The 14,306-nt window shown below is 37.9% G+C and overlaps 1 protein-coding gene across 1 annotated transcript in view; it reads left to right on the top strand.

The window, feature by feature from the left end:
• csmd2 (CUB and Sushi multiple domains 2) overlaps positions 1 to 14,306 on the top strand; it is a 212,409-nt gene that overhangs the window by 111,290 nt on the left and 86,813 nt on the right. Inside the window, exons 11-18 of the mRNA XM_072370602.1 lie at positions 351 to 454; positions 2,180 to 2,292; positions 5,723 to 5,905; positions 7,055 to 7,245; positions 7,429 to 7,564; positions 10,892 to 11,086; positions 12,514 to 12,652; positions 13,902 to 14,089. Coding sequence (XP_072226703.1) covers positions 351 to 454; positions 2,180 to 2,292; positions 5,723 to 5,905; positions 7,055 to 7,245; positions 7,429 to 7,564; positions 10,892 to 11,086; positions 12,514 to 12,652; positions 13,902 to 14,089 — 1,249 coding nt within the window. The remainder of the gene's footprint in view (positions 1 to 350; positions 455 to 2,179; positions 2,293 to 5,722; positions 5,906 to 7,054; positions 7,246 to 7,428; positions 7,565 to 10,891; positions 11,087 to 12,513; positions 12,653 to 13,901; positions 14,090 to 14,306) is intronic.

The raw sequence follows: 14,306 nt of genomic DNA, 5'->3' as shown, positions 1-14,306 counted from the left end.
CGTGTATAGGTCATATATCCCAAGCTGCTTCTTTACACATAGAATGTAAGAGTTGTAATTGGAATGAGATGTGCCAATGAATTAAGAGAAAATATAAATATTTCCAGGAAGAAAGAGAAATCAATACAACATAAAAATAATGTTTTGCATACAATATACAAAGATGTTACACTGGTGTGAATTGAAATGTGTCAGGCAAATATTCAAATGAGACTGATAAATGATGGATTGATGGACAGAAGGATGGGAAGGCACAGATGGAAAGAGGTCTCAGCTCTGCACAACGTTTCAGGATCATTTAAGCATCTGTCATTTACTGTTGTCTTTGTGATGTCCCCACTGTTGTCTAGGTGATCAAGCTGACATTTGAAGATTTTGACCTGGAGAGAGGCTATGACACCCTGACGGTGGGAGACGGCGAGCTGGTGGGAGACCAGAAGACTGTCTTTCACGTGTGAGTGGCTCCTCTTTGACCTTCATCTTTTTCACCTTTAATCTTTTCTTTGTTCTCCAAGTTCTTTTGGTTTGAAGTCGTTTTCATTTTTGTCAGTCGTGTACAGTCGTTTTTTTTCTTCACTTTTATCCCATGTTGGAGCCCTTGCCATTGCGCTCTGCTTCCCCGCCCCACTCTCTTCCTTTCCCCCAGCCATTACTTCTTACTGGTACAGTTTCGCTTTCATTTCATCACCATCTGATGCAGTGTTGCATGAAAAATAGATGTAACACACCACATTGTCCATCATGGCTCTTTTCAGTAGAGGGTACAATATCACAGCCATGTGGCACAGCATTGCAAACTGCACATTGATACTCCCTAATAGAGTTTGTGCCAGCAGATGCTCCATAACAATTCACAGGATGTTGTTTTTAATTGTGCTGAAATTTACCACCTTAATAAAGTTTTTATAGATCAATTTTCATGCGAGGCTGCCTTTCTGGGGTGGGAGTCAGGAGGAGGTTGTGAATAAATGAGGCAAAGTTTTTTTGTGAAAAGATCTTTCTCGCTTCAATATATTTGTGTATTTGGAGTCGGACTGACAGCACAAAAAATGTTTACACAACACAAACACTGAAAATAACTAAAGCTGTTTTCTCTCACGGAAATCTTTACTTTATGAAAGTCAAGGGTGGAATTTAGCTCTCACACTCTTGCACACAAGCAAACTGAGAGCATACGTTATGCTGTAGCCAGCAGCATTGTTAAAAATCCCAGGACTATAATTTTGTGGATCACTGATGCAGGCAACCGTGTGTATTGTGTTGAGAATCATTATCTGTAACTTAAGGTCAGACATGTAACTGCAGCGCAGTCATAAATGTGGTGGCTAACAGGCAATGAGTCACAATCAAGGAAAGGTGCCACCACTGTTTTACCTACAGGAGAATGGATGTGGAGTGGCCATTACATTCATTAATTTCAAGAGTTTTTAGAATTAAGAGAAAAAAAAAAAGGGATTGGATGAGGTTTGAAGTTTACCCATAAAACTGTGCTTTGATGGTCCATTAAATATTTTCCTTCCTCCTATGTGACAGAAACAAAGAAAAAAAGGTGGACTTTACGTGTTCCATCAGTAAAATTGCAGCCCTTAATCACTGACTCTGCAGCTACACACATCCTAATTAGAGCTGGGTTAGATTACTATTCAAATAGGATTAATATGCTGCTGTGGCACTGACTGATCTTGCTTTCATTTTCCACTTTCTTGTCCCAAGCTGTTTCATATTAAAGACTTTGGATAAAAATAAAAAAACTGTATGATTTTGGTCTTTGGTTTAAAGTGCTTATGTCAGTTTTAAAAGATGTCTTTGATCAGAGATATCTGCTGTTTAAATATATAACTTTATATATATATATATATATATATATATATATATATATATATATATATATAGTTTTGCAGTTGAATTGAATATGTTTTAATGATGCAATAGAAATGGGTCTTTTGGCCATTAAAGTGACAAAAAGTTTGCTGTGCTTTTTTTTTTTTTTAAATCTTTTATTGCTGTTTAAAACAATTGAAACATCATGCACTGTAAGAGCAGACACTACCAGTACTAAATGGATTTCGGTTTACATCAGACATCTTGCTGTCAGTTAATACATATTTTGCTCATCTTTATTGTATATCATAGACAAACAATAAAAACACATTTTTAAGAAATCTGTCTTGTGTTTTAGCCTGTCTGGTACCACCACACCAGACCTTGTGGTGAGCACCAGTCACCAGATGTGGCTCAACTTCAAAACAGATGACACCAGTGGCTCCCTTGGCTTTAAGGTATCCTATGAAGGTAAGGATGCAGTGATTATAAGACCTTAGGATGTATTTTTGATAGCTACACTCAAATGACTGCCTGTAATATCTGGTTTACCAGGCTTGGATCACTATCAGAAACCCTTTGTTTTCATGTCTTTTCCAACCGTCATCATACTGAGTTTAGTGTCAAAAACATAAAAGTCAAAGATCCTTCTGTCATTCCAAAAATTTGTCATCGAAACATATCAGGATCACAACGGAAGCTGGTCAGTTAATTTTTGACCTCTACTGACAACATGCCAGCATAGAAAATAAAGCTACATTACAGGGATTTAAAGTGAAACGGACCTAAGTAATCTCTTAAAGCCTGAGAGATCACTTGAGATAAGTAGTTTTCACACTCTCTTTTTGCAATTGGAAATCAAGAACTGAGTGTAAATGAAGCCACTAATTGATTTTTACGCTGACAGCTTTATACTAATTATGTGTTCAAATTAGTTATTTGAATGTTGTTTGGCGTTTTGACCGTTAATGAGGTCAAAAACGGTCAGCGAGACGTTGATTAATTTGTATCTGATGTGTTTGTCTTATTAACTGATTCTAATGTTTCGGTTTATAATTACCATACGTTTCTATGTCTTTGGGTGTACGTGCTCAAGAGCATTAACAGATAAGCAAAGAGCGACCACATGAGTGTTTCAGTTTGCATGTTTTCTGTTGAGTGTGAGAGTTTGGGCTGTTTACCAGAGCTCTTCCTCCAGACAAGATTTACTGATCACCTCTCAGATTCAGAGCAAGTCTTCTCCCTTCCCCACAGATGCTTTGTTCTGATCAGTAAAAATAACAGAGAAAGTGGAGCAGCATGCTGAACCAAAGTGTAATTAAAACAATGAGTTCTACTTAATGAAGGGGAAGAAACACTTTGAAACACTTCACCTCCCAGATTGAAGCAAAATCTAATTTGCATTCTCAGTTACTTGTATTTTAAGCCTGATCATCAAATGTGGTTACAAACGCAGTCCTACCAGTACACATGCTTTCCTCTGCTCACATACTGTAGTGTGGGATGCACACAGTCAGTATTAGTTTCAGTCTTTCTGAAAATGTTACGCTGGCAAACAAGACCAGGAAACAAAGACAAACCAGCAGATTTATAGTAAATGTATCCACTTTAGTGTTTTATATTGACACTGAAGATGTGCTGTTTGAATCATTTCTGTTTACACATTTCTGCAAATATGTGCACCAGCCAGTCTGTCTAGCGTTATGGACACACCACTATGCCCTTTCTATGTTTATGCTCCCATGCTGGCTATAGGAATTATGTTTTCAAGTTGGCCATATTTCCATTTCATTCTCATGACCGCCATATCTCGTGAAAACCCTCAGTTTCTACTTTCTTCAGTAATTTCCTTAAATCAGGGAGAAATGATGACGTAGGTTTTTGTTGGTCAAACAGTATTGTCACTGTGACCTCAAAAATAACACCAGAATTCACATTCTAAGTAGGATCAAAATTTACAGCCTGAATAAGTCGCTACCATACACACGCTCTGGTGCCTACTGGGAAGATATGCTGGTACTTTTTGCCCAGTTATGTACTTTTTGATAAGGTCCTTAGGCTATAGTTGATACATCAAATATTTTTTGATGTAGTGGTGGAACTTTAGGTATGTAAAGTCCTTTGGGACATTGTAGGCTATACGGGGTTATACCATTAAACTCATAAAGTCAAGTTATCCTTGGCCTTCAATTGCGGTGTAATTGTTGACAGCAGTAGGGGATAATGCTGAATGTCAAGCAGAGAAGGACACACATATCTCTGACATCTGTCCCCTTATTCATTTGCATCAAGTGCACTTTCTCTCACTTGTTACTGTCAGTTTTTCTTACATAAACAATCACAAACTTTAACAGGTGCCTCTATAACAAGGCACATAGTCCATGAAAACATGTGTACACACGTACATCAAGACTGTTACTTATTACCTCCATATTCCTCCATAACTTTAATTGTGGGGAGTCATGAGGCAGAAAGACCTAATCTGAGATGCTTTATTGTGTGCATGATTTACTGCATTATGCACAGTTATTGTGTCTGCTTTATGTTTGGATTGTTCTTCTTTTTTTTTTTTTTACTGCTCTTACACATTCTCTCTCAGGCTCACCTCAGAACCCACTCTCAGCACCCCTCTTTTAAAGGTGACTTCCAACTAAGATCAATGAGTTGTCTTGTGAATAAGGCTGCCTTAGGACAGCCATACATCCAAGCAGCAGCGATCTCTAAATATGTGTTTTTAATGATGATCATCATTAGGGCTAAGTATGGATTTATACCCAGCATCACCCCTGGTGCGATTTAAAATCATATTAGGCCCTGCCATCATTTCCTGGATGAATGAGCTTATTCGCTCTGTGTGTTCCCCATCCAGATGCTGCAATAGGATGCCTCAGAATTCCCGTCTGCAATCTTCTAAGTGAACTAAAGGGGAATAGATAAATCTTGTGTTAATGAAATGGTTTTAAGGAATAAGTGGGTTTGCAGGATGTGAATTTGTTTGTGTGAGAGTTGGAGAGTGTTCACATCATCTTCAAAAATAAGTAAGAATGTTTGTCACACAATAAGACAAGTATATATTTATAGTCCGATGGGAGGATGTCAAAAATTACAGAGTAAAACTTGCTGTTGAGATGAATTATAGGCAAGTATTCAATCTATTTCTTTAGTAAAACTTTTTTTTTTTTTTAAAGAAGGTATGATGAGACTTTTTTCACTATAACTTTGGCTAACAGTTTTTATCAGGGTCAAGCATTTCTAGCGGGTGATTCTAATCAAATACTAGACTTGTCACCGTCCCGAATGCTCAGTAATTAAATCCATATTTAACTTCTGGGCACTGAATGGATGCATTGTACCCAATAAGGTCAGCAGTGACACCAGATGCAGACAACGTGGAACACGTATTGCTCTTCAGGCAATGCAGAACAAATTGGCTTCAGAACAAAAATTGAGAACAGAGTGTTCTATCATAACTAAATTCAACTTCATTTTTTTACACTTTAGTGAAGACACAAGACCTAATGAAAAGAATCCTGGATCTAGATTAACATCTGAAGCTAATATCTTTTAAGTTTGACCACAATTAGCTTCTGGCGTTCACACTGATCTTTCCGGGACTTTTTATAACAACAAACAAATCAAAGCAGTCTCCAGGCCTCTCCATGAAGGTATAGGGAGGCCTGTCAAAGTGCTTTCCTCCGATGACACTACAGGCTCAAACTAAAATTTCTGTCTGCAATATTTCAGTACCAGCTGAATTTACATGAAGAATTGGAGACGGTTGTTTGGTTTAATCATCTGATTTGTATTAATCTGGGTTCTCTGCCAACTTAATATGCTGCTGTGATAAGTGTTCTTTGCATTCCTTCTATTCTTACAAAGATGTTCACCTCTGCCCACACAGAAATTGACCAAGGCAGCTGTGGAGATCCTGGAGTCCCAGCTTATGGTAAACGGGAGGGAGCGGGCTTTCGTCATGGGGACAGGCTGTACTTTGAGTGTCTCCCTGCTTTTGAGCTTGTGGGAAAGAAGAATATTACCTGTCAGAAGAACAACCAATGGTCGGCAAAGAAACCCAGCTGTGTTTGTAAGTTCTTGAATGTCTTAGTTTAGATTTGACGTACACTTTATGCATAAGTATGTCACTACTGACATCTGTGTGAATACTGTGCAGATGACTATAGAGACAGCTGCTTATTAAATGGTCAGATTATCCTCCTAATTCTTTCCTTTTTTTATTTTCCAGAGCATGGTGGATTTAAAACGATAGGGAAGATTATTAGTTAATCAACGACATGAAAGAGGCCCACAGAAATTGAGTTATGAGATGAGAGGGAAAGGAGAGCAGACCGTGCAGATAATGTTCACTATTGTAGTGTTGAGACAATAGAAGGGACAAAAACCTCTGATAAATTGACATGCCCCCAACCCCTAAAACTGATTTTGGCTGGTTGTTACTTCGAAGCAGTGTTTATTGACTTAAGTTTTGATACTTAGAAAGATTGATTTGATTTGGATGGGTGTTTTGTTTTTTTCTCAGCATCCTCTGAGCTACTGCTCAGGTGGTAACAGCAACATCAGTGGTCCAATCCCCAGCTTTCCCTGACCAAATGTTAAAGTATCCTGGGACAAGACACTAAACCCCACATTGCCCCATGGTGTGTGATAGAGGAAAAAGTATTGCTAAGCCTGTAACACTATAGACAAAGACTTTTTTTTTTAATTTTTAAATTTAAAAAAAAAGAATTTGAATTTAAACTTGTTTTACCCCTGTTTTCATTTCACTCTGCTTCAATTTAGATATTCTATTGTGGTCATATTAGATAAATCTTTAATGTATAATGCCAGTACATTTCTTTGGGAATCATGCTTTCTTTCATAGCCCTGTCCACAATACCTTAACTGGCAAGTTGAGAAATTGTTCTTTTTTCTTATCTCCTGTTATCTCTGTGTGAGCCTAAGTGGCTGTCATTGTTCATGTGTTTATGCAACAAGGCAACAAATGCACTGTTATTGTTGGTTGTGTTTAAAAAATGGATTTCCTCACTAATGTGGTAGGTGTCTACAGTAAGTGAATGTTGAGGTGGGCAGTAAAATTAATTAAACAATGTAATATGTGCAGTAAGAAAAAAATGCAATGTTTCTGTGTTCTAAACAATTACTAGTTTTAATGTTACTGTGTTGTCTTCTTTTCTTCTGCTCCATATATTTTTTTCTCTTTATCTCTCTCCTGTAGTTTCCTGTTTCTTCAACTTTACCACTCCATCCGGGGTGCTGCTATCCCCTAACTATCCTCAGGAGTATGGAAACAATATGCACTGTGTGTGGCTCATCATCACTAACCCTGAGAGCAGAATCAATTTGGCCTTCAACGACCTCAGCATGGAGAAACAGTTTGACTTCCTCTCCATCAAGGATGGAGGAAAGGTTGTGAATTACACTTTGTTGCCTTCAGTTATTTTGAATGACTCAGCTGTGTATCTGTCACCAACATCATTAGACTTTGGCAAGCCCATTGTTTCTGTTTACCTTAGGAGCTTTTTTCTCCAACCTTATCTTTCTTTTGGTTCAAGAGATCTTTGGTTTCACCAGAAAATCTGTCTTTGTTAGGCTGAATCCCCCATCCTGGGCACCTTCTCTGGTGACGTTCTGCCTCCTCCCATAACAACAAGTGCACACGTGGCACGATTGGAGTTCCTGACTGACCACACTTACACAGACAGAGGATTTAATATCACTTTCACAAGTAAGTACTGATTGTTACTTCAACAAAGTAATCAAGAAGATTAAGGGGAGTCTTTAGAGCTCATCACAAACATCCACACCAACCTGAATGTTTAGTATTCTACATTGTCTATGCAGGTGTACAGTATGCGTGTGGCATGATGGGTGTGCATATGATTGGCCTCATGAATCATCCACTATATCTGTGCCTCTCTTCCACAGACAGAATACACAGAGCCATGTATCAGCAACACTCTTTGCACACTAACAAAAAGAAAAATGACAACACCCCCCCCCCCCCCCGTCTTTAATATCTTAATAGAGACTTGACAACTAAATAAACCCTAAATAAAGATGCAGCATCCTTAGCTGACACATTGTGGCAGTGCTCATATTCCATTCTGGGTAACTGCTGATGTTTGAGGGAATTCCACATGGTTTATACTCTGACACAGTAAACAGTGGCTGCATGCTGGTAAACCTATTTCATGGATATACTGTGCTGTGACGGGTTGGTAGCAGGATTTTTGTATTAGTTGTATTTATACAGTGAGCCTGAATTTTGCATTTGTCCATATCCCAAACTGAATATATCTTTGCCCCATCCACGCAAAGCTGTCTTATTGATAGTTGAGGCATTGTCAGAGGACTTACTGTGCGGATAAGAATGAAATGTTGGCATGTTATAAGAATATTAATTTTCTTGTAAGCATGCCAACAATTGTTTAGAAGTGTGTAAGATTATTGTAATATGCACAATAAGTGGTCAGCTAGCATAAACAAAAGGAAACCAAAAAATGCTCAAACAAGAGCACAACTTCTAACATACAGTATTCCGTGTCCAAATGGTCACAAAACTCTGAGATTCTGTCCAGACATATTGACAAAGCTGTTTGAAAGGCAGATGATCTCACAAGTTACATCAATATAATTGTTTAGAAATTGTGACAGTAGGGCCTTTTTTTACACACCATCTCAGACACAGCAGTATCCTTTAATTATGTATTGCTTGGATGCTTGTTACAACTAGTACACTATAACTGCATCTTAAAGTAAATGCACATATTCTCGCTAGTTATTGACTTGTGCTTGAGTTGAAATAACATGGCTCAGCCTTTCCAGGAAACATTTGGACTCTGACTCTTGCTAATTTGCAGACATGTCATCAACCAAGCCCAGGTGCGTCTGTGAAGCCACAATGTGGACAGCACATGGTGGCTAATGCATTAAATTAGCAAGTTGGATAAATCAATAAATGGCCAGTGCAGCATGGTGAATGAACATCAAGAAAAGTTAATTGAAGATGACAATCCCTTCCTGAGAACAGTGTCATCTAACCGCAGGACAGATTTTTAGAGGTTGTGGGCCTAAGCAGACAACTTCCATCATTCATGTTAATTAAAGACATGCCAAACTGTATTGAGGTGATTTCTGGCAAGTTAATAAATAAGATATTTTTGATGGATGAGCTGTAGCTGGTACTCTGTTTGGGTCCAATGGATAGAGAAGAGGGATTCATCAACACCTACATGTGTCAACAACTACTTGTGTGTACTAGAGTGAAAGAGATGGTGGTGCAGGAGATGTATTTGTTTACATGACTTTTTCTAGGGTTATGACTCTTCTTGTAAGACTGTGTGTCCTTCGACTTTTTCTGACTGGTTCCCACTTGGAATTTCATTAAGAGGCCTGATAGATAAAATTCTAAAGACGTACAAAAACAATTTTCCTTGTTTGTTTCCTGCACAAATAATTTACCAGTGTCATGTAGCACAGATGATCTGCATACAGCGTGGTTGCCCACCTTCGAGAATTACTGCAGCAGGGTGAATCGATGTGACTAAGTGAAACAAATGTATTTTTGTCCCATGCTGACATTGGGGAAAAAATGCTTTCAGCAGAAGGAGAGGGGGAAAAAAGTTTTTCCTAGAAACTTTTTATCATCTTGTCTAGAAAAAGTAAATGTAATATGTGACTCAGGTTAATGTAATGTCTTTTGTTTTGAAGTTTATGAGAAAGTGACCTATCTTTTTACTAAAATATGGCATGATCCTTTTTGGAGTAAAGTAAATGATAAAGGATCATATTCAACAGTGCTTTGTTTCATTGTGATTGACAAGATAGCGCCGTACTAAGTATATGGGCACATATAGTCTCTTATTGTTCTCAGTCAGATCTGCCCATCATTTGTTAATTGCACTTTTAGAAAACCAAAATGGCAACAGTCTTATCCCCAACTCAAGAGGTCTGGTCAATTTTTGTTTCCATTTTTTTTCTTGTTAAGATTTCTAACTGAGTGGAATGATGAATTCTTTAAATTTTAAGGCAACGACTTTCAGCACCCTCTTTTAGTTTCTGCTTTAGCATAGGAAACACTGAACCGTCCTTTATGAAATAAAGGAGATAATTCTGTTCTACATTCCCTTCCAACTTTCAAAGTGACACTTGAATATTTAGCTGTACTAACTGGTTTGTGTGGCTAAAAATGAGGACAGGAGGGTGATTGCGAGCAGCCTGTAATGGCTAATTCTTTTCATTTTTCATTGCAAAATAATGGTAATAAAGATATATTACAGCCAACCTTATTATGCTAATATAATGTATAGGATTTATTCACCATGTATTAAAGTAATAGGATAGTATTAGATAAAGTATTTAAGGCACTTTTCATAGTATATTTATTGAACAGCTGTAGTTTGAGTACTGCAGACCCACATCGCAGCTTAGTCTGTATGTATGCAATTATGGTCAGATTCTCAGTGCAATGCAGTTTCCTTTTCCTTGCTTTTAAAACATTTTCTTACTGCCTTTCCTTCTCCTCAAGACATTTTCCAACAAGGTCATTTAAAATAACTTAGGAAAAGGTAATGTTTTTTGTTTTTTTTGTTATTTTTAAATGCGTATTCGACCATACTTGAATTTTCAAATTAAGAGATCTTTTCCACAGCAGACATTTAAAATTGTTATTGCACAAAAAGTGCATGTGTAATGAATGACATAACAAAGGAAAACTAAAAGTTCCTTTGTGCCACATTGAACCTTGACAAGTGCACAATAGAAGGACCTTCCCCAAAAGTTGAATGCGGTCACTATTAATATAGCAGTGTATTTCCTGCTATGACATATGTCAGCCGTGGAAAAAAAATGTCTGTAGTCTACAAAACAATGGGTGACGTTACAGTGGCCTCATCTAGCTTATATAATTCCAGTTGAATTGTAGGAGATTTTCTTCTTTTTTTTTTCTGGTGTTCTACATTTCATCATTCTATATTGTTAAGCAAAATTTACCACCTTACACCTCTGTCTCGTCCTCCAAACTAACACCATGTCTTTTCTGCATCTCCAACAGCATTTCGCCACAACGAATGCCCAGATCCAGGGGTGCCAGTTAATGGAAAGCGTTTTGGTGAGAGCCTACAGCTGGGGAGTTCCATCTCATTCCTGTGTGAGGAGGGCTTCGTTAAGACCCATGGCTCTCAAACCATCTCCTGCATTCTCAAGGATGGCAATGTAGTGTGGGACAATGCTGTTCCTCGCTGTGAAGGTGGGTAAGGGAGGGGCAACGTCAGATTACTCTTCCTTATCTGTTTATGACTATCCTAATAAACAATAATGTGGACAGAAAGAAATGATATTGGTTAAAGAGATGAGATCCCAGGGACAAAGACCTGAATTTTGTTTTTATTTATTTATTTCATTATCATTTATCAAATTATCAGCATGGCAAAACATTTCAGCTTTACATGAAATAAAATGAGGACTTGTGCTGACAGTCTTGACAACTTTTGATGCAACATTATTGTGCAATTTAAGAGACCTAATTGGAATATTCTGCACTTGCTGAAACGTTTCAAAAGAAGCTGATTTGACAGTGATCTTCATCATTCTCTTGAATTCACTTCCCTTAACAAATGATACAACTAATTAAATTATGTTAAGGACGCTTGAGATCGGGTAATGATGAAACTGATGATGATCAAGGGGCTTTGTCCTCTTCAGTATCTGACGCAGCAGACATTCTGTGCTTACAGATTGCTCAATAATCCATTTACCTCTCTCTCACTTAATAATCAATAAACTATTTCCAGCAATCCAGAAGAGGCCAGTATAGCTGGCAAAGCTTGGATAAAACTTAGCATTTACCAAGCTATTTTTTTTTTAAGGCCCAAAGCACTATAAGTGCAGACATGGCTTGAACTGTAAGGGGCCTAATCAGGCTCACCTATCCATAATACACAAAAGAAAAGCTTTTAAAGCTTGTCAGTTCCCCACCCCAGTGCCATAGCATTCCGTGTGTCATAGCAGCTTCATATTCCTCTGAGACCATCTATCAAAACCATGCGTTTGTAGTGTAATGCATTTCATAGATGTCCTTCAGTATGCTGAGTTAGCTGATTAAATCATTCCACTTCAAAGGGAGCAGTGAGCTGGCACTGTAACTAAGCCCTCCACTGTGTCTGTGTTCTGGTTAAGGATAGGCAGTTAAAGAGAAGAATGTCAAAGTGAACTGTAACCGACATGAAAGTTCAGGATGGAGGTGGATGTACTTAAGTATGTTTTTGTTCAAGTAATCAAAGGTTTTTTGTTTGTTTTTTTCCTCTTGGTGATGTTGATGGCAGAACCTTTTTATGAGAGGTTAAATGATACATTCTAAACAGCAGCAAAAGAGAAGAATAGTGTATATATATATATATATATACATATATATATATATATATGGACAAGTAATGTATGCTCTTGTATACATGGGCACATGTAGAGTGACAAACATGGTCCTTGCTGGAATGGTTAACCTTGAAGTGAGCTGTCACCAATTCACATTAGACGGAGCCTGACAGTGAAAGAAATGAGAGGCGCCTCGGATGATGCAAGAAATCATCTATAGACGTTGTCATACATCACCTGGGACAGACATGTATAATTCAGTCCCTATCCATCTTTCTCTCCCTGTTTCTTCTCTCCCTCCGTTAGCCCCATGTGGAGGAGATCTGAAGGCTCCCAGTGGAATCATCCTCTCCCCTGGCTGGCCAGAACTATATAAGGAGGCCCTTAACTGTGAATGGATCATTGAGGCTCCTCCAGGCTACCCCATCAAGATCATTTTCGATAAGTGAGTCACCAGAAGAACAACTACTGTGCCAGATTGTTTAATTTTCTCAGAACACTCTTGCTTTCTTGCCCTTTTTGGCTTCTTAAACCCTCTCACAGTCTCAATCTTTCATCCCCAACTCTCGACTTGTTCTTACTTTCTTTAATCTCTATTTCTGTCTTTCTACTGTATAGTAGATCAAATTCACACTATACCACAACTTGGGTACCACTATTATTTTTATTTAGTATGTTCTTTGAGAAGGGATTTATCCACTTATTTATATCCCCCTCCTTAATTACCCACAAATATTCCTAATTAACTGACATAGACACTCAGAAACTGCGTTTATCTGCAAGTATGTACAGTAAATACACATGCAAGAGGAGATATTTTATCAATGGGGACCATAGAGATGGAAGAGGAGGTAATTTGTCCCAATGTTGAGAGAGACCGAGAGAGACAGACAGTTGTAAGATCAAACGCTACATTAATGTTTTCAGTAAAAGTCATCCTTCCAAACCAATCTCATCCCTGTTCTTGCTATGATAGCACACCATGCAAAATAAATGCAGCATAAATGTTTGTTGCTCTTTAATTTTTATGTAACATCAATAAAATATCACAAACCGTTTCATTTAGATGACATGGTTCTGAAACTAAGCTATTTATTCATGGCTTTGAAGATGAAGTGGCTCTGGTAATACAGCCAGAAACGCACACATATTGAACACACGCACACAGAGGCGTACATGTTACAAATATATAAACTCCCTAATGCCAGATTGAGCAGAATTTCCGCAAATTTGAAGGATCATAAAAATATAAGAACATCTTTTATCCAGGTTGCATGGAAATTGAATTGCCAAATATCACATATACAGTATATTTTTTTTAATTTTATTTTTTAGGTCCCCAATTAATTTTTTACTTTATTTCGAATTTCACTGTCTTTCCCAGGTAGCAAAAATGCGTTAATCCAATGTTAAGTGGGTAAACAGACGTTTTTGTTTTTTTTTTAAAGCAAAGCAGATTTGATAATTAATTTCAATCCAAACCAGAACACACAGGACTGTGCTGCTTTTCCTGTGTAGCCTGTCCTTGCATTTACCTAAAAAATTACTCGTGAATCAAACTAGTTAACTCTGTTACATGCATTCATACTGTATATTAACATTATTTTTATTAATATTTTTTCATTCATTAAGATAAAGTTTCGGCCCGTTTGCTTGGATTTTCTCCTCTAATAAAGACTGTTTCCTATTTTCAGGTTTCGCACTGAAGTCAACTATGATGTTCTTGAGGTGCGTGATGGACGATTTCCCTCTTCACATCTTATTGGAAGTTACCAGGGCACCCAGGTTCCCCAGTTCCTCATCAGCACCTCCAACTTCCTGTTTCTTCACTTTTCGACTGACAAGAGCCACTCTGACATCGGCTTCCGTATACGTTACGAAAGTAAGGGCCCACACGCAAAGTCAAATCCATATTCAGATAAACAGGATGCAAATCAGTGGCCTTCACTTCACACAGTCTGACAGGAATTAATCCAGTACATACAGGAAGGACGAATCAGAGGCAGCCATGTTCTCTGTGCTCTGTAGTCCTGGCTTTGAATAAATCTCCCCAGACTCCGATTTCACCTGAAACCATACTTAAAAGAATACCTGTATAT

Source organism: Leuresthes tenuis, unplaced genomic scaffold (assembly GCF_036924035.1).
Source record: "Leuresthes tenuis unplaced genomic scaffold, fLeuTen1.0.hap1 SCAF_18, whole genome shotgun sequence".
Lineage (NCBI taxonomy): Eukaryota > Metazoa > Chordata > Actinopteri > Atheriniformes > Atherinopsidae > Leuresthes > Leuresthes tenuis.
This window is presented reverse-complemented; position numbering and strand designations above follow the sequence as displayed.